Here is a 17977-nt window from a genome sequence, read left to right as displayed (position 1 = left end):
TAGGAGACGGATGTGTTAGGGTTAATTAAATGTAAGTAACAATGAATTAAAATAATGTAAATATAATTAACGTAAAACGTATAATTAATGTAATAAAATTTATAATGAATTATTTATTTATTTATTAATTTGTAAAACATAAATGATTTATATTATTTATTTGTAATAAAACGTATGATTATTAATTAACGTATAACGTATAATTAACATAATGAATTAATATAATAAACTTATATTATTTATTTATTTATTTATTAATGTAAATATTTATAAAACATTTAATTAAAATAATTTTATAAAACATAAATGAAAATGAAATTATAAACATAAATGAAATTTTTATTAATTTATAAATATTTATTTATATTTATATAAAGAGAATTTTTATTCATTTATTAATTTATAAATGAATAGTTAAATATCATAGAAAGTCAAAAAAACAAAACGAGTTTAAAGGGAGAGAGGGAATGAAAAAAAATAAAAATATACAACAGTTTTAAAACCGTTGTTGTAGCTTCCAAAACCGTTGTTGTCGTCCCACATAGACAACGATTTTCAAACCGTTGTCGTAGTCTTCAAAAACCGTTGTTATAGTCCCAAAATAGCGGACATAGACAACGGTTTTAAAACCGTTGTTGTTTCCTCCAAAAACCGTTGTCGTAGTCTCCAATCAACGGTTTTAAATTGTTATTATAGCTTTCAAAACCGTTGTTGAAAGCGCAAATAGACATCGATTTTAAATTGTTGTTATAGCTTCCAAAACCGTTGTTGAAACTGTAAATAGACAACGGTTTTCAAACTGTTGTCGTAGTCTTCAAAAATCGTTGTTGTAGGCGGACATAGACAACAGTTTTAAAACCGTTGTTGTATCCTCCAAAAACTGTTGTCGTAGTCTCCAATCAACCTCTCAAAGACAACGAAAATATACAACGGTTTTAAATTGTTGTTATAGCTTCCAAAACCGTTGTTGAAAGCGCAAATAGACATCGGTTTTAAAATGTTGTTATAGCTTCCAAAACCGTTGTTGAAAGCGCAAATAGACAACGGTTTTCAAACCGTTGTCGTAGTCTTCAAAAACCGTTGTTGAAAGCGCACATAGACATCGGTTTTAAAACCGTTGTTGTAGCCTCCAAAAATCGTTGTCGTAGGCTCCAACCGATGTCTCAAAGACATCGGTTTTTGTTAAAACCGTTGTTAAAAAGTAAAAGACATCGGTTTTGACATAAAACCGATGTCTTTTGAGTGTTGTTAAAGACCGATTTTCTTGTAGTGAACGGCCACCATTGCCAACAGAATCGTTAACACCGCCCTCCATGCGGCGATCATGTATACCCAGGCTTCAGCCAGGGGTCCATCCGAAGGTTTTTAATTTTTTTGTTGGTCCGGAGTTTTGTTGTTGTTGTTGTTATTGTTCGTTAAATTTTTTTTAGTCCGGGCATATTATAAATTCTGGCTCCGCCATCCGTGGCCATCTCTCAGTTGTGAATCTGCTTCTGTCGGCGGCTCCCAAACTGGCGACCATGACCAACCAAGCTGAGGTTTCTCCGCTCTACATGGCGGCCGAGAGGGAACAGCTATGGATTGTGAGGAGAATACTGATGGAGTCTCCCCAAGTCTCGCACCAAGGGCCTCGTGGTCAGACGGCACTACACGCTGCTGTTCTTAGAAGCTACGGTGAGTTACCTACAAATTAAAACTTGACAAATTTACCTTTAATGGAATTAAGCAAGATTTCCTTCCCACTTGTCCCTTCATGACAGAAATATCAAAGATGATATTAGACAAGAACCCGTCGTGTCTGAAACATCAAGATACGTCGAAAAGTACTCGGCTTCACTTTGCAGCGGCCAGTGGAAATGTTGACATTCTGCGGTTGCTTCTAGAACGAGATGCCTCTGCAGGTTACATGCAGGATGAAGAAGGTTTCGCCATCATCCACATCGCAGCAAAGGGCGGAGGCACGTATAACTGTACCAGGGCTTCAGGCCCGGAGCACAACCAGAGGTTTTTATTTTTTTATTAACTGTTTACGACATTAATTTTGTGCGTTGCTCAGTTTTTTTATTGTTCCCCACTGTTAGCCCGGGTTTTTTTTTTCGTTAAAGTATTTTTAGAAAGCCACAACTCCTGGCTAAGTATCCAGCAAGCGTAAACCTGAACATGATCAAGGCGACATTGGAGCATTGCCCTGATGCAGTGGAACAGAAGAACAACAAAGGAAGCAACTTTGTTCATGTGGCCGTCGAGAAGAAGAATCTAAAGGTGGTGGAGTACGTTATCACTTCTTCCCCCTCAGCCAAAGAGCTCCTAAATGAACAAGACCATGAAGGAAACACGCCTTTGCATCTTGCGGTCCTTATGAAGGACGGGAATATGATTGGACTGTTGCTATCCAGTCAAATTGCGGACCCTGCCCTAACGACCAATTCGGGTTTCACACCGATCGACCTTGCTTTCTCAGCAGTCAGAATAGAAGTCAGCACTCGGATGGTAAGTGTGTTGGACAATCTTTGCCGAAGAGATTTATATTTTATTGAATTACAATACAATTCAACTTATCTGTAGAGATGGCTTGAACTGATAATTTCAAGCTGCCAACAGGGGTTGGTGTGTCTCGATTATCGGTGCTAAATCAACCAAATGGTTGAGTCGCCGAGTGTCGAATCGGGCGAGATGCCCAGTGCCGAGAGTCGAGTCGAGGCCTGGGTTCAACGCAGTTTCCTTAAAACAGATTCGTCCCCTCCGGCGGTGCTTAGAAGTTACGATGGACGTCTGTTTCCCAGGATACAACGACAGAACCGCGCTGTCCACCAAGCACAGGTAGATCGCGGCGAACTAAGGTGTACCCGAATGCTAACACGAGTGAGAAGATGGGAGAGTGGTGGTGACTTCTCTATCTCTTTTATTTGCTCAATATTTGGACTCTTATATAGAGTCTCTACATACGTTTACATACCAATAACCTCCATTCATGCATACGTTTATGCCTTTAACAAGCATAACGTTCATGCATTACATTTACGTATGAATGTTAATTTGAGCAAAATAAAATATTTCCATATGGCAAAATATTGGTTTATTCACTTAGGCAAATTTTGCCTTGACCGGTCCGACATCCGACGCGCACAAGTTGCGCTCGCACACAAGTTGCCTTATGAATAGTGCAATCCGGGCCCTGGATTTGCACCCTAAGCATTTGTTCACAACATCAATTCTTGTGACGCAATATAAACCAACCACTATGCCTTGAAACTTCCAATGTGGGACTAAATTCCCATTCACAAAGGAGCTTCCTCCTTCCACCATTTATTTATTTTTCCATTCAAATTTTCAACAAAGTGTTCATCATTTCACATGTGATTCACAAGGTAATATTATAATGGCTATCTTTCAGTTTCTATGTTAATGGGTGGGGTTCCTTTTAAGCGTTCTCTAACTCTCTAGATATTCAGTTACAGGTTTCAGATTGCTTTGTCGGATATAACCACTATTTTCTTTGGTTTTGCAGTCTTACATTATGAAAAAATTAATGGAATGCGGCTCGCGTTTCAGTCCACAGCGAGTCGATCATATCAGAACCGACTCGCAGAGAATGCAAGATGACATAAATCGGTATGTCAATCACACAAGAACCGACTCGCAGAGAATGCAAGATGAAATAGTTCGGTATCGAACATTGGCCAACAACCTTTCTATCGTTGCGGTGCTCATCGCAACAGTCACGTTTGCAGCTGCATTCACCTTACCAGGAGGATACAAGAACGATTCTGGATCAGATGAAGGGATGGCCATTCTATCGAGCAGAGCTGCCTTCAAGGCATTCTTGATCTCAGACACCTTTGCCATGGTCTTTTCCGTCCTTACAGCATTCGCACTTACCCAGTTTGATCCATTTGATTATATACTAGGAGATAAAGGGGAGAAGTTGCGTCTTTTGGGGGCAATCGTGTACCTGGTGTATTCAGTTTTCTTCCTGTGTGTGGCATTTACTACCGGCGTGTACTGTGTCATTGCGCCCGACTCTCAGTGGGTTGCAATTACTGTGATCATAATAGTTTTCGGAAGTGTCTTGCTGAACCGACCTGTTCTATATCTAATAGATATAGATTTACGATTTATAGAACGCGTAGAGAGAGTTCTTAGGGAACGCATAGAGAGAGTTCTTAGGGTGCGTTTGGTTGAGGGTAATCTGTGATTATCTTGGTTATCCATCCAAAATTATCATTCAAAACCTTATTTGGTTTAGGTAATTGACGATTTCCAAGTAATACTTCATTCATACGTGAGCAAAACTAAAAATTATGATTCTATTTAAATCAACCTTCATGTAATAATACTTTTAATGTGGGACTAAACTCCCACATATATTTGGAGTCTATTTTTCTATCTAATTTTCATTCACATTTCCAATGGAAAATTCTGAGTCACTGGATTTAAAGAGATTACAAGAGGAAATTGTCAGAGCTTTAATTTGATCACACGAAATTTGAAACACCAAACGCGTCAATTAATAAGGGGATGGATGCAATATGTTAGAACTTTTACTTTTGTGTGTTAAAAAAATAAAATATTGTCAGATAGTCACTGTAGGGATAGAGAAGCATGTGCATGTAGCTGTTTAATTAATTAATTTCCCTTTTTTCAGACTGAAAGTGTTAATTCATAGTGCTTTCAACTTTAGCTTTGATTACCTAAATCTACGTGAACAAGTGTTAAACCCAAGACCTTAATTTCCAGTTTACTTGGAGGTGTGGAAAAAGAAACCATGGAAAGTTTTCCTTTGCATGCATGTATCCGTTGTTTACTTTTATAAATTTTTACGAAAAAACAGAAAGAGAATCCATCCGCGGATAAATTTTCCCTCAAAATTGGTCCCCCAAAATCGGGCGGAAAGCACAGACGGACAGAAAAAAGACATTTCACTCCGTCGGTGAACCGGGTGGTCCCGTCCCGCGGCGACTCCCCCCACTGTTCGTCCGGTCGAGCCACCACTGAAACCTCGAGGATCGCCGGGTGCATGTACAAGAAGCTCTCGACCTCCAAGCTGCTAATGTTCTCGCCGCCGGAGATGATGATGTCCTTCGCGCGGTCCTTGACTTCTACGCACCCGTCTGGATGCTTCACGCCTATGTCGCCGGAATGGTACCAGCCACCGGCGAAGGCCTCGGCGTTGGCCTTTGTGTTCTTCAGGTACCCCTTCATGACGACGTTCCCTCGCATGACGATTTCGCCAAGAGTGGTGCCGTCCGCCGGCACCGGCGCCATGGTTTTCAAGTCCACCACGTCGAGGCCTTCCAAGCCGACGTAGCGGACGCCTTGGCGGGAGTGGACGCGCGCCCGTTCGTCCAGCGGAAGTCGATCCCACTCGGGCTTCCACGCACAGACGACCGACGGGCCAAAGGTCTCCGACAAGCCGTACGTGTGAGTGACTCGGAAGCCGAGTTTGGTCATATCCGCCAGGACGGACGGCGGCGGAGCAGCGCCGGCGGTGTTGACGTTAACCGTACGAGGGAGAGGCAAAATGGCGTCACTTGGCGGCGCATTGACGATCGAGTTTAGCACCACCGGAGCAGCACAGAAGTGGGTGACCCCTTGATTCGCGATCGCAGAGTACACAGCCTTGGCTGTCACCTAAGAACAAACAAACAAGCAAACAAACAAGGCTGAAGGATCGAATTGTGCCGTGAAGAAGAAGATCGATTGCAGATGTGTACGCACCTGACGCAGGCAGATGCTCGTCCCACAAAGAGCGGCCAAGGTCCAAGCATAGCACCAGCCATTGCAGTGGAACATGGGCAGAGTCCACAGGTAGATCGCTCCTTCAGGCATATTCCAAATCAAAGCGCAGCTGGGAGCCATCAGATAAGCGCCGCGGTGGTGCAGGACGACTCCCTTGGGACTGGACGTCGTCCCGGAAGTGTAGCCCAGCGCGATGCTGTGCCACTCGTCCTTGGGAGGCTTCCAGGCGAAGGTATTCTTCGATAAGGATATTTTAGTCAATAAAGGTAAATTTTGTTTTCCTTTCCTTAATTGAGGTAAACAAAATAATTAGAGGATGGATTCTATTCCCTTTCCCTAGGTTTGTGTTATCCTTAAGTGTGTGTCATCCCTTCCTCATCCACTCTTCCAAGTAAACTGACCAGGATGTTTTAATTGAATCACAAGGACAACCTCTATCTGTAGCTGAGCTCTATTTGAGTTTTTTTAACTTTTTAATAAATGAGGCTTAAGATTGCTTTGAACCTCTATAAGATAAATCAACAAGCTCATACATAGTCAAGAGTCAAGTTTGGTCTGGCTAATTTACAGTCCAATGGACGATGAATTTGCAGAATTAAATTGAATTTGTCTCCTATTTTGCTGGCAGACATTTCCTTGCGGGGGAAGCTTGTTGTTTACGACAACACGCAGCAGAAAATAGGTTGGGTTCAGTCAGAGTGCACTAAACCACAGAAATCTACTGGTTTCGCTTTCTTTGTCTAAGCTAGAAATTTGGATACTGGACCGGTACATGTTAATAGGAGTGATGGATGGAGTATGTTTACTAAATATTTGGTGATGTAAATATATGTTGGCTGATTTCGAGGAATTCCCAGATAGGGCTTTACTTTTACCCTCGTCGCGGACAAAAATAATGAGAACAATCAAGCCCAATTTCTTTAAATTTAGGTTTTACAAGAGATAAGAAATAACATCCAATCATCAGAAGTCAAAATTCACCTCACACGAATCCGCAATTTCAATGTATCATTGGCACGTTCTATTTCAAAAATTACTGAAATTGGATTTGATACTTTGCTTGTTCTCTCTTGTTTCTTGTTGTTTTGCCTCCATTCTTTTTGCATCATAAAGCTTGATTGATAAGGCTAATAGCCATGCAAATTTCCATGAAATTCCATTTCGGATCAGTAGCTCAAAGATGGTAACAGTTGGCTGAAAAATAAAGCTGAAAAACTGATTTTTTCTCAAGATGAAATCTTGCTTTTCTCTCTTGTTTTTTGCTCTTTTGCCTCCATTCTTTTTGCATCATGAAGCTTGATTGATAATGCTAATAGTGTGTAGCGGCACGAGGCGTATGTCAGCCGACTCTACAGACGAAACTCTAATACATGTTATAAAAAGAGTAACTCACCATCATGCAAAAGGTCTGATCTCTAAAACTCTTACTGTTCTTACTACTTGCTCTTCGTTCTCCTCATCCTCATCGGAACCCTAACTTGAGCGTTGGAGTGGTTTGCCGGGACTCCCCGACGCCAGTCTAACCTCTCTCTTTGAGTGTGTTTCAAGTTCAGTTCCAGTCCTACTCCCTAACTCGATCTCTCCTTTGCGTCTAGTCCAAGGATCGTCTTCGTCAGATAGTTCGTTGATTGGTGGCTTGATCATCCGCGGTATTTAGTCAGAATAAATATGTTGTTTTTTTCACACACAATACAAAAAGAAACAGAGAAATCTTAAAACAATTTGATCCTCATGTAGCTATGTCAAAGATGACACTGGTGTAGCCTCTGATGCATAGCTGGTGAGTCAGCGCAGTAGACTTGCAGAAGAGGGCAAGGGTTCGAATCCTGGTGAAATCAAGCAATATCCTCCTGCATCGTGACCAACTGTAGTTTCTCGATTTACCTCCTCATAAATGGTTGTGGGGCCGCTAAAGTGATGGATTCCACCTTTTGATTAAAAAGATGACACTGGTGTAACTTGTTTCCACGAAGATGCCACACCAGTGCTTCTTATTTTCCAGTTCAGCAAATTATTGAGATGTGTCAACGGTTCGCCGTGGTCAACGGTTCGCCGTGTGGAATCCACCAAATTAATGAGACGAGTCAATGAGAAGCTGCACCAGTGCTTCCTCATCAATGAGAAGCTGCACCAGTGACAAGTGCTTCCCCATCAATGAGAAGCTGCACCAGTGCTTCCTCATCAATGAGAAGCTGCACGGGCCATGAATTATCAACCAATATTTTTTTAGCCAGTATTTTGACGTCGGCAACTTGTGAAGGAGCCGAGAGTCAAAGAATTTAAGAAAGTTTAATTAAAATTTTATCTTCCATCCAAATTTAATAAAATTGCCGGCTAAAATGTTAATAAGTAAATTAGTTTTTTATTTATTAAAATTACTATCCTTAATATTAGTGGGTAATTTTTATCAAATTTTAATTGTGAAATTTTAAATATAAAAATCCACTTATATTAAAATTTTTAATGTGTTTTAGGAAAAAAATAAAGTAAATTTGATCAATAATTATTTTTAATTTACTAACTAAAATATCAAAAATCATCTGTCAAAATAAATCTTAGTTAATAATTATAATTATTTAGACAGTAATTTTAAATTTTTTAACGGTTGAGCTTACTTATTATTATGATTGAAAAAATTATAATTATAATTATAATTATAACTTTTATTTTTTTAATTCGGGTGTCTAAATTTCGAATAATTAATTTCGCCATTTGGAAAGGGTCTTCGCATTCTGTTCCCCTTCGTGGAAAGTTCCCTGAGCAGGGTTTGCACATTAACTGTAGGCAAAGTGACTATATATATATATATATACATATACGTGGAGGATAGATTAACGAGTTGCAATCTCAAGCAAAGATTGTGGAAGGAGGAGCAACGATATCATGGATCCGGAATTGTGGAAGGCAGCAACCTCCGGAGATGCAAATTTCATCGAAGAAGTAGTTCAAAGAGACACGACGCGCCTTCTCCAGGTTACCATAAATGGCAACTCGGCGCTGCACATCGCCGCAAAGCTCGGCAATGAGGAGATCGCCAGGAAAGTGATCGAGGCGCAGCCTTCCCTCCTCCCGCTGCCCAACAACAGCGGAGATACGCCCCTGCACTTGGCGTCGGCTGCCGGCCATTCCAAGATCGTGACCCTTTTGATCCACCAACACGAGCAACTTTGGCAGCACTACCGGCCGTCATCTGGTGGTGTTGAGGAAGACGTGGTGTGGATGGCCACCATCGCCAACAGAATCGGGAACACCGCCCTCCATGCGGCGATCATGTATACCCGGGCTTCAGCCAGGGGTCCATCTGAAGGTTTTTAATTTTTTTTGTTGGTCCGGAGTTTTGTTGTTGTTGTTGTTATTGTTCGTTAAATTTTTTTAGTCCGGGCATATTATAAATTCTGGCTCCGCCATCCGTGGCCATCTCTCAGTTGTGAATCTGCTTCTGTCGGCGGCTCCCAAACTGGCGACCATGACCAACCAAGCTGAGGTTTCTCCGCTCTACATGGCGGCCGAGAGGGAACAGCTATGGATTGTGAGGAGAATACTGATGGAGTCTCCCCAAGTCTCGCACCAAGGGCCTCGTGGTCAGACGGCACTACACGCTGCTGTTCTTAGAAGCTACGGTGAGTTACAAATTAATTCCTACCTCAAACTTGACAAATTTACCTTTAATGGAATTAAGCAAGATTTCCTTCCCACTTGTCCCTTCATGACAGAAATATCAAAGATGATATTAGACAAGAACCCGTCGTGTCTGAAACATCAAGATACGTCGAAAAGTACTCCGCTTCACTTTGCAGCGGCCAGTGGAAATGTTGACATTCTGCAGTTGCTTCTAGAACGAGATGCCTCTGCAGGTTACATGCAGGATGAAGAAGGTTTCGCCATCATCCACATCGCAGCAAAGGGCGGAGGCAAGTTTTACTGTACCAGGCCTTCAGGCCCGGAGCACAACCAGAGGTTTTTATTTTTTATTAACTGTTTACGACATTAATTTTGTGCGTTGCTCAGTTTTTTTTATTGTTCCCCACTGTTAGCCCGGGTTTTTTTTTTCGTTAAAGTATTTTTAGAAAGCCACAACTCCTGGCTAAGTATCTAGCAAGCGTAAACCTGAACATGATCAAGGCGATATTGGAGCATTGCCCTGATGCACTGGAACAGAAGAACAACAAAGGAAGCAACTTTGTTCATGTGGCCGTCGAGAAGAAGAATCTAAAGGCAGTGAAGTACGTTATCACTTCTTCCCCCTCAGCCAAAGAGCTCCTAAATGAACAAGACGATGAAGGAAACACGCCTTTGCATCTTGCGGTCCTTATGAGGGACGGGTATATGATTGGACTGTTGCTATCCAGTCAAATCGCGGACCCTGCCCTCACGACCAATTCGGGTTTCACACCGATCGACCTTGCTTTCTCAGCAGTCGGAATGGAAGCCAGATTTCGGATGGTAAGTGTTCATCATTTCACAAGTATAATGGCTATCTTTCAGTTTCTATGTTAATGGGTGGGGTTCCTTTTAAGCGTTCTCTAACTCTCTAGATATTCAGTTACAGGTTTCAGATTGCTTTGTCGGATATAACCACTATTTTCTTTGGTTTTGCAGTCTTTAATTATGAAAAAATTAATGAGATGCGGCTCGCGTTTCAGTCCACAGCGAGTCGATCATATCAGACCCCACTTTCAGAGACTGCAAGATGACATAAATCGGTATGTCAATCACACAAGAACCGACTCGCAGAGAATGCAAGATGAAATAGTTCGGTATCGAACATGGGCCAACAATTTTTCTATCGTTGCGGTGCTCATCGCAACAGTCACGTTTGCAGCTGCATTCACCTTACCAGGAGGATACAAGAACGATTCTGGATCAGATGAAGGGATGGCCATTCTATCGAGCAGAGCTTCCTTCAAGGCATTCTTGATCTCAGACACCTGTGCCATGGTCTTTTCCGTCTTTACAGCAGTCGCAATGACCCGGTTTGATCCATTTTATTATCTAATAGGAGGTAAAGCGGAGAAGCTTCGTGCTTTTTCAGCAGTCACGTACCTGTTGTCTGCAGTTGTCTTCCTATGTGTGGCATTTGCTACCGGCGTGTACTCCTTGCGCCCGACTCTCAGTGGGTTGCAATTATTGTGATCATAATAGTTTTCGGAATTACCTCGCTGACCCGACCTGTTCTGTATCTATTGTGCTAATGGTGCCATGGTAGGACATCTAGATGTACTCTCGATCCCCAGCTACGGCGTATTTGCGCCTTCGGGGAACGCAATCAAAGGATGCATCTGTGGGTATGCGCTTTCCGATTTACCTTGGTGGTCGGTGAAAAATTTCCGTGACCGAATCGACCACCCCAGAGATATGACTAGTTATCATTTTTTTTATTGTCAGAATAATTGTGATCATAATACTTTTGTGTGTTAAAAAATAAAATATTGTCAGATAGACACCCCAGAAATATGACTACTGAGATTATCATTTTTTTTATTGTCAGAATAATTGTGATCATAATACTTTTGTGTGTTAAAAAATAAAATATTGTCAGATACACACTGTAGGGATAGAGAAGTATGTGCGTGTAGCTGCTTAATTAATTTATTAATTTATTTATTTCCCTTTAATTTTTTCAGACCGAAAGTGTTAATTCATAGTGCTTTCAACTTTAGCTTTGATTACCTAAATCTACGTGAACAAGTGTTAAACCCAAGACCTTAAGAACCACAACCTAAAGTCTCTATCAGTTGTAGCTAGCACCTTCAACGTGGGGTTCAATGCTGGCTCGCCCTTTGCTTCATAGGAAGATCAATACTATGGATAAAGGAAAAGAGTGTTACTTCCATTGACTAACTATGTCTTTTATTCACTAGGGAGGAAACACCATAACTAAGGTGATGACCTTGTGCATTTATTTAGGGATTTCTCTAAGGGAGAGATTTATTGAACAATATTTATCATTTTTAGCAGGCAAACAAACTTAAATTTGAAATTGAATAATTGAGACAATGTGAATCATATATGAAATTATGAACGCTTACTGCCTCCGGGACATAGCTGAGTTGGTTACCACGGAGCAGAATTGTAAAAGTGGGCAAGAGTTCTAATCTCGGCGAAGCTGAGATAATGTCCTCCTCCATCATAACCAACTGCAGTTTTTCGATTTACCTCCTTAAAGATGGTCGTGGAGTCGATTGTGTGGGACCGTTAGGGTGACGGATTTCACCTTTTTACAAAAACGAACATTTACTGTCCGAATTAAGACTGACTTCTATTCCAACGGTAATTGCTTGAGATCTTTGTCATTGCACAATGACTTGGGGGCTAATAGATTTGTTCTTTTTTTTTTGTTGACATCGATTATTCAACTTACGTCAATTAATCTTATGATGACCAATTCGGTCTCATAGAAATTTTTCATCAGTTATTAAGATAAATCGAGAAGCGCATCCAACAAATGATACATCAATCCAATGACTCTTAAGTTAATCATCAATTAAGAAAAATTTATCCGTTAATTTATCAGACTCTACTAGAAATTAAAAAGATATTATGCTGTACCATTGTTCAAGGTCAACATATTTAAGTTGTCAAATCAAAGATCCTAATGTGAATCATTTGATAAATTTTACTTATAACATAAAAATAAAAATATCCTTAGACAAATTCTACTTGGTTCATGAAAGTGTTTTGATATTCTACTTTATATGTGTTGCTTGTGATGTTAGATGAGTGTTATTATTGTATTATTATATTCATGCAGACTCTACTACTAGGAAAGTGTTCTTCTTTTATGAACTTGCATCAAATCGATATGCTTTATGGACTACTGCAAGGTAGTAAGGAGGGTAGGCCAGGTGAGTTGAATGGGTCGATCAAGTCGAATGAGATTGTTAGACAAGAAGAGTGGGCCAACAAGAACATTGATCTTTTGAGCCAGTCTAACAGGGTACATCAGTTAAGGTAAATTATACATATTGTGCAAACTATAAAAGTCGGACAAAGTATTTTATATAGGATTTATTTCATTATTGTGAAAACTATTTATTCTCAATATCCTAAAATATTCCTATGAACCAAATATAAAAATCATTATTCATAACGATGGCACGAAATCGAATTAACAAAATATTATTATTTTACTGCTCTATTACGTTTTTTAGGAATGCAATTTCTGTCCTTGCTTATTCCAATTCATGAACCAAATGTAAGCAACAAAAAAGACGGATCAAATGAGTGACATTTTGGTTGGTGTTGAGTATAAATCATCAGCACAACGAAAATAAAAAAAAGGATTATTACACATTCTTCTGGAAATTAAATTAAATCTTTTTTATATTTTTATTTATTTCGAACTATTTCTTCACAGATGGAAATGACTATTACTAAGTGATCCGGGTTATTTATTCCACATAGAAAATCTTTGACTTGTCTGAGTTTAGAAAAGGGCTAGTAGGGCGTCAGAGAAGTTAGTCGGGTCAGAAGGTAATTTGATTTGGTAGAACATTCAGATGAAGCTAGAGTTCGGTACAGCGATGGGTGCATTAATTATAAAGCATTTATAGACAAGGAAAAGAAAGAGTGTGTATTCCAAATACAGAAGAAGAAGATGGTTACGGGTATAAATGCCACTTGCCGATTCAAAATAGTCAGTATAAGTCAGAGACGCGATTGTTCCTTATCTCTCAAGGGTCATAGTCGTCAAAAAGTTAAAAGGCATTAATTATATTAATGAAGAACCATAATCGTCGTGACCAAGGAGTTTTGGTCAATGAAGAGTCGGGTTTCTTCGTTTAGTGTTGTTCCAACGATAAAAGGTATGAAATCAACTAAATAATTACAATTTCTCTATTCATTTTTTTCTATTCTCTTCTAATCAAATACAGTAGATGATCAAGCCATCGACTATCAACACATATTAACATACATGATCCTTGAAGATAATCGTCCGAAAAGATGAAGAGATATGAAAAGTATTAAGAAAAAAGCTAGAATGACACTAGGGATGGATCCAGACAAATCACTCCAACGCTCAAGTTAGGATTTAGTATGAGAAATGAGATTGAGGACTTGAAAAAATTATGATTGTATATATATATGAAATACACGTTCCAATTTAGAAAGGTTTCGAAACATATGCTTCTATTTCAATATATTCGTTCTAATTGTCCATGTTTTACGAGATATTTTTTTTATTCTCTGAAGAAAACAGTTTTAGGGGTTCCTGAAGATGAACCAGCTTCATGTGCTCTTGACTAGAGGTGAATGATGAAAGATTCGAGACTAGGATGAGGTTAGCGCATGAGACTTAGCAACTGGCAAGGTTGGGGCTTGAGACCAAATAGAGGTTGATGTCGGGATATTTTTGTCCAATTTAGAAAGGTTTCGAAACATATGCTTCTGTTTCAATATATTCGTTCTAATTGTCCATATTTATGAGATATTTTTCTTATTCTTTGGGGGAACAGTCTCAAGGTTTCCTGAAGATGAACCAGCTTCATGTGCTCTTGACTAGAGGTGAATGACGAAAGATTTGAGACAAGGATGAGGTCAGCGCATGAGACCTAGTAACTATCAAGGTCAGGGCTTGAGACCAAGTAGAGGTCGATGTCGGAACCCAAAACTGAGATGAGGTCGATGTATGAGACCGAGTAACTGACAAGGTTGGGACCCAGGGTCTGGATGACGAATATAAAATACTCAGTGGATACTAAAAGAAATGAACAACATAAAGAGATAAACATAGATATCAAAGGTATACCGTTTCAACATGATTCTACAGAAGCAAAGTCAACATACAATATGATAATCATGTATGTTATGTCATACAAATGCAACAGTCATATAACAATAAGTGCATAATCATATAACAACAAGTGTATCAGCTATAAATGCGCGCAATAAACAACAAAAAATATATATATAAGAAAAAGTCCACGAGGAAGGGCAAGAGTTCTACCCTCGGTCTTCTAGTGAAGTCAAGAAATCCATGTCAAAGACATAGAAGAAGATTGAAGGATAATGCAATGTGCTTTCATTCCTACAAGTACATTGGAAAAACAACAGCAAGATTCTCTTGGTAGACATGAGGATCGAGAGTCGCATATTTAAACTTCACAAGGAAGGATCGTTGGGACCCATTTGGTTTGCAATCATATATATGAGGTCTAGAAGTTATGTTTACATGTTTCCACGAAGATACCACGAAGTTATGTTTACTTAGCTTGTTTCCACGAAGATACCACACCAGTGCTTCTTCTTCTCCAGTTCACCAAATTATTGAGATGCGTCAGTGGTTCGCCGTGTTGAGTCCACCAAATTATTGAAAGGACTATATCTATATATATACACAATGAACATACAGAAGTACTCTTAAACATCATTGTCTGACAGCATGTTATTTTTTCCACACACAATACAAAAAGAAATAGAGAAATCTTAAAACAATTTGACACTGGTGTTATAAAGTCCATGACATCAACCCTCTGAAATTTAGCAAACTTCATTTGTAATCAATCTTCTTATACTGGCTGTACGGACCATGAATTATCAACCAATATTTTTTTAGCCAGTATTTTGACGTTGGCAACTTGTGAAGGGGTCGAGAGTAAAAGAATTTAAGAAAGTTTAATTAAATTTTTATCTACCATCCAAATTTAATAAAATTGCCGGCTAAAATGTTAATAAGTAAATTAGTTTTTTATTTATTAAAATTACTAGCCTTAATTTTAGTGGGTAATTTTTTTATCAAATTTTAATTTTGAAATTTTAAATATAAAAATCCACTTATATTAAAATTTTTAATGTGTTTTTGGAAAAAATATAGAGTAAATTTGACCAATAATTATTTTTAATTTACTAACTAGAGTTAATTTTGACTAGAAAAATATCAAAAATCATCTGTCAAAATAAATCTTAGTTAATAATTATAATTATTTAGACAGTAATTTTAAATTTTTTATCGGTTAAGCTTACTTATATAGTTGTCAAGTTGGGTTAGGCCCGCCGGGTTGGCCCACCCCGCCAAGTAATTTAGGCGGGTTGGGTTAAAATTTTATCAACCTATTTTAAGATGAGTTAAGATGGATTGACCCGCCTAAGCCCGCGACCTGCATGGGTTGGCCCACGGCGGGCTTGGGTTGGCCCGCGGGTTGAGAAATGTTTATTTATTTATTTTAAAATTTAAAATTAAAGTATAAAACTTAATGAATTAATGGGTTTTATCTATTTAAAATATAATTTACTTAAAAATTATATTTCAAACTTAAAACTTTCAACTTAATCAATTTAAATTATAATTTAAACTTAAAATTTTTAATATTTTTAATATTTTTTTATTTTTTAACAGGTCCGCTTGTTGGCCCACCTAACCCGCGACCCGCCTTGAGTTAGGTTGGGTTGAAGATTTCCCAATCTGCCAAATTCGGGATTGGCCCGCCCCGTTCCGCCATATGATGGGGTCCGCCATGGATTAGTTCGTTTGACAGCTCTACTTACTTATTATGATTGAAAATTTATAATTATAATTATAATTTTTATTTTTTAATTCGGATGTCTAAATTTCGTATAATTAATTATAATTATAATCATAATTATATATGACGTGGAAAGTAAGTTCCCTGAGCAGGATTTGCACATTAACTTTAGGCAAAATGACTATTTCTTTTTCTTTTTCTTCTCTTCTTCAAATATCTATATCTTTTTATTTTTCTTCTGCATATACGTGGAGGATAGATTAACGAGTTGCAATCTCAAGCAAAGATTGTGGCGTAATACGAAGGGAGGCCATGCAGGGAAGGAGGAGCAACGATATCATGGATCCGGAATTGTGGAAGGCAGCAACCTCCGGAGATGCAAATTTCATTGAAGAAGTAGTTCAAAGAGACAAGACGCTCCTTCTCCAGGTTACCATAGATGGCAACTCGGCGCTGCACATCGCCGCAAAGCGCGGCAATAAGGAGATCGCCAAGAAAGTGAGCGAGGCGCAGCCTTCCCTCCTCACGCTGTCCAACAAGAGCGGAGATACGCCCCTTCACTTGGCGTCGGCCGCCGGCCATCCCGAAATCGTGACCCTTTTGATCCACCAACACGGGCAATTTATGCAAAGGGCGGAGCTATGTATAACCGTATTCGGGCTCCAGCCTTGGTGTCCATCCAGAGGTTATCTTTATTTTTATTTTTATTTTTAGTGTTTATCACATTAATTTCGTGGGTTGTTCAATTTTGTTACTTTTCCAATTGTTAGCCCGGGTTTTTTTTGTTATTATTTTAGTTACAAAATTTTTAGCCCAATGCTGGACGTCATCTGATTGTGCTGAGGGAGTGCGCATGGCCACCATTGCCAACAACATCGGAAACACCGCCCTCCATGCGGCGACCATCGGTGGCTGTCTCAGCATTGTGGAACAGCTTCTGTTGGAGGCTCCTGAACTGGCGACCATGACCAACCGAGCTGGGGTTTCTGCGCTCTACATGGCGGCCGAGAGGGGGTTGCCAGATATTGTGCAGAGAATACTGCAGGTGCCTGCCGAAGCAGTCTCGCACAAAGGGCCTCGTGATCAGATTGCACTGCACGTGCACGCTGCTGTACTTAATCGAAGCGTCGGTGAGTTAATTACTTCCTACCTCAAAATCAATTAAGATTGGTTATATATAATTTTAACTGAGGTCATTTAACGATTTCTGATTTGTTTACTAGGAATATCAAGGTTGATACTAGAAAACAATCCTTCGTGTCTGACACATCCAGATGCCTCCAATTGGACTCCGCTTCACTTTGCAGCGGCCAATGGAGATGATGCCATGCTGCGGTTGCTTCTGCAACGAGATGCCACTGCAGGTTACATGCAGGGAGATGGAGGTTTCGCTATCATCCACATCGCAGCAAGTGTATGCGGCCCGAACATGATCCAGGAGATATTGGAGCATTGCCCTGACGCCTTGGAACAGAAGAACAAGAAAGGAAGCAACTTTGTTCACGTGGCCGTCAGAAGAAGAAGAATCTAAAGGTGGTGGAGTACGTTCTAAAATCTCCTCCCTCGGTCAAAGAGCTCCTCAATGAACAAGATCATAAGGAAACACACCTTGCCATCTTGCGGTTCTTGCAAGAGACCCTGAGATGATCCAAGTGTTAAGCAGTCGAATCGTGGACTCTGCCCTCATGCACAGCTCAGGTTTCACACCGGTCGACCTTGCTTCCTCTATATTGGCAAAAGAAATCAGTCCTCCCATGGTAAGTGTTCATCATTTC

General features: G+C 39.7%; 2 protein-coding genes and 2 pseudogenes across 2 annotated transcripts; 3 read left to right on the top strand and 1 right to left on the bottom strand.

Annotated features, from left to right (window-relative positions):
* Nucleotides 1-1231: 1231 nt before the first annotated feature.
* Nucleotides 1232-4195, top strand: LOC141815092 (uncharacterized). Its single transcript, XM_074703049.1, has 6 exons — nucleotides 1232-1242; nucleotides 1294-1323; nucleotides 1460-1674; nucleotides 1761-1962; nucleotides 2148-2490; nucleotides 3509-4195. Exons 1-6 carry the CDS (start codon nucleotides 1232-1234, stop codon nucleotides 4193-4195), a joined length of 1488 nt encoding a protein of 495 aa, XP_074559150.1.
* Nucleotides 4196-4691: 496 nt separating this feature from the next.
* On the bottom strand, nucleotides 4692-7383 carry LOC141815090 (acetate--CoA ligase CCL3-like). The gene is made up of 4 exons (XM_074703048.1): nucleotides 7264-7383; nucleotides 5719-5976; nucleotides 4822-5631; nucleotides 4692-4697 (listed from the first exon to the last, which is right to left on the bottom strand). The coding sequence occupies exons 1-4, from the start codon at nucleotides 7381-7383 to the stop codon at nucleotides 4692-4694; spliced, it is 1194 nt and encodes a 397-aa protein (XP_074559149.1).
* A 1204-nt stretch (nucleotides 7384-8587) lies between these two features.
* On the top strand, nucleotides 8588-10931 carry LOC141815089 (protein ACCELERATED CELL DEATH 6-like; annotated as a pseudogene).
* Nucleotides 10932-16541: 5610 nt separating this feature from the next.
* LOC141815088 (uncharacterized) lies at nucleotides 16542-17959 on the top strand (annotated as a pseudogene).
* The last annotated feature ends 18 nt before the right edge of the window (nucleotides 17960-17977 follow it).

Source organism: Curcuma longa, chromosome 21 (genome assembly GCF_044706935.1).
Source record: "Curcuma longa cultivar G26 ecotype Majalengka, Jawa Barat chromosome 21, ITB_CL_G26_1.1, whole genome shotgun sequence".
Lineage (NCBI taxonomy): Eukaryota > Viridiplantae > Streptophyta > Magnoliopsida > Zingiberales > Zingiberaceae > Curcuma > Curcuma longa.
The sequence above is the reverse complement of the archived record's forward strand: the minus strand, read 5'-3'. Positions and strand labels throughout refer to the sequence as shown.

Bases quoted from the DNA above. Each gene is read 5' to 3' on its own strand.
- LOC141815092 (XM_074703049.1), top strand. The intron at 1,324-1,459 runs CATGTATACCCA...TTCTGGCTCCGC, and splicing joins ACCGCCCTCCATGCGGCGAT to CATCCGTGGCCATCTCTCAG. The intron at 2,491-3,508 runs GTAAGTGTGTTG...TTGGTTTTGCAG, and splicing joins TAGAAGTCAGCACTCGGATG to TCTTACATTATGAAAAAATT.
- LOC141815090 (XM_074703048.1), bottom strand. From the start codon at position 7,383: ATGATCAAGCCACCAATCAACGAACTATCTGACGAAGACGATCCTTGG. The intron at 5,977-7,263 runs GTTAGACTGGCG...TCCTTATCGAAG, and splicing joins AAACACACTCAAAGAGAGAG to AATACCTTCGCCTGGAAGCC. The intron at 5,632-5,718 runs GTGCGTACACAT...GTTTGTTCTTAG, and splicing joins CGAGCATCTGCCTGCGTCAG to GTGACAGCCAAGGCTGTGTA.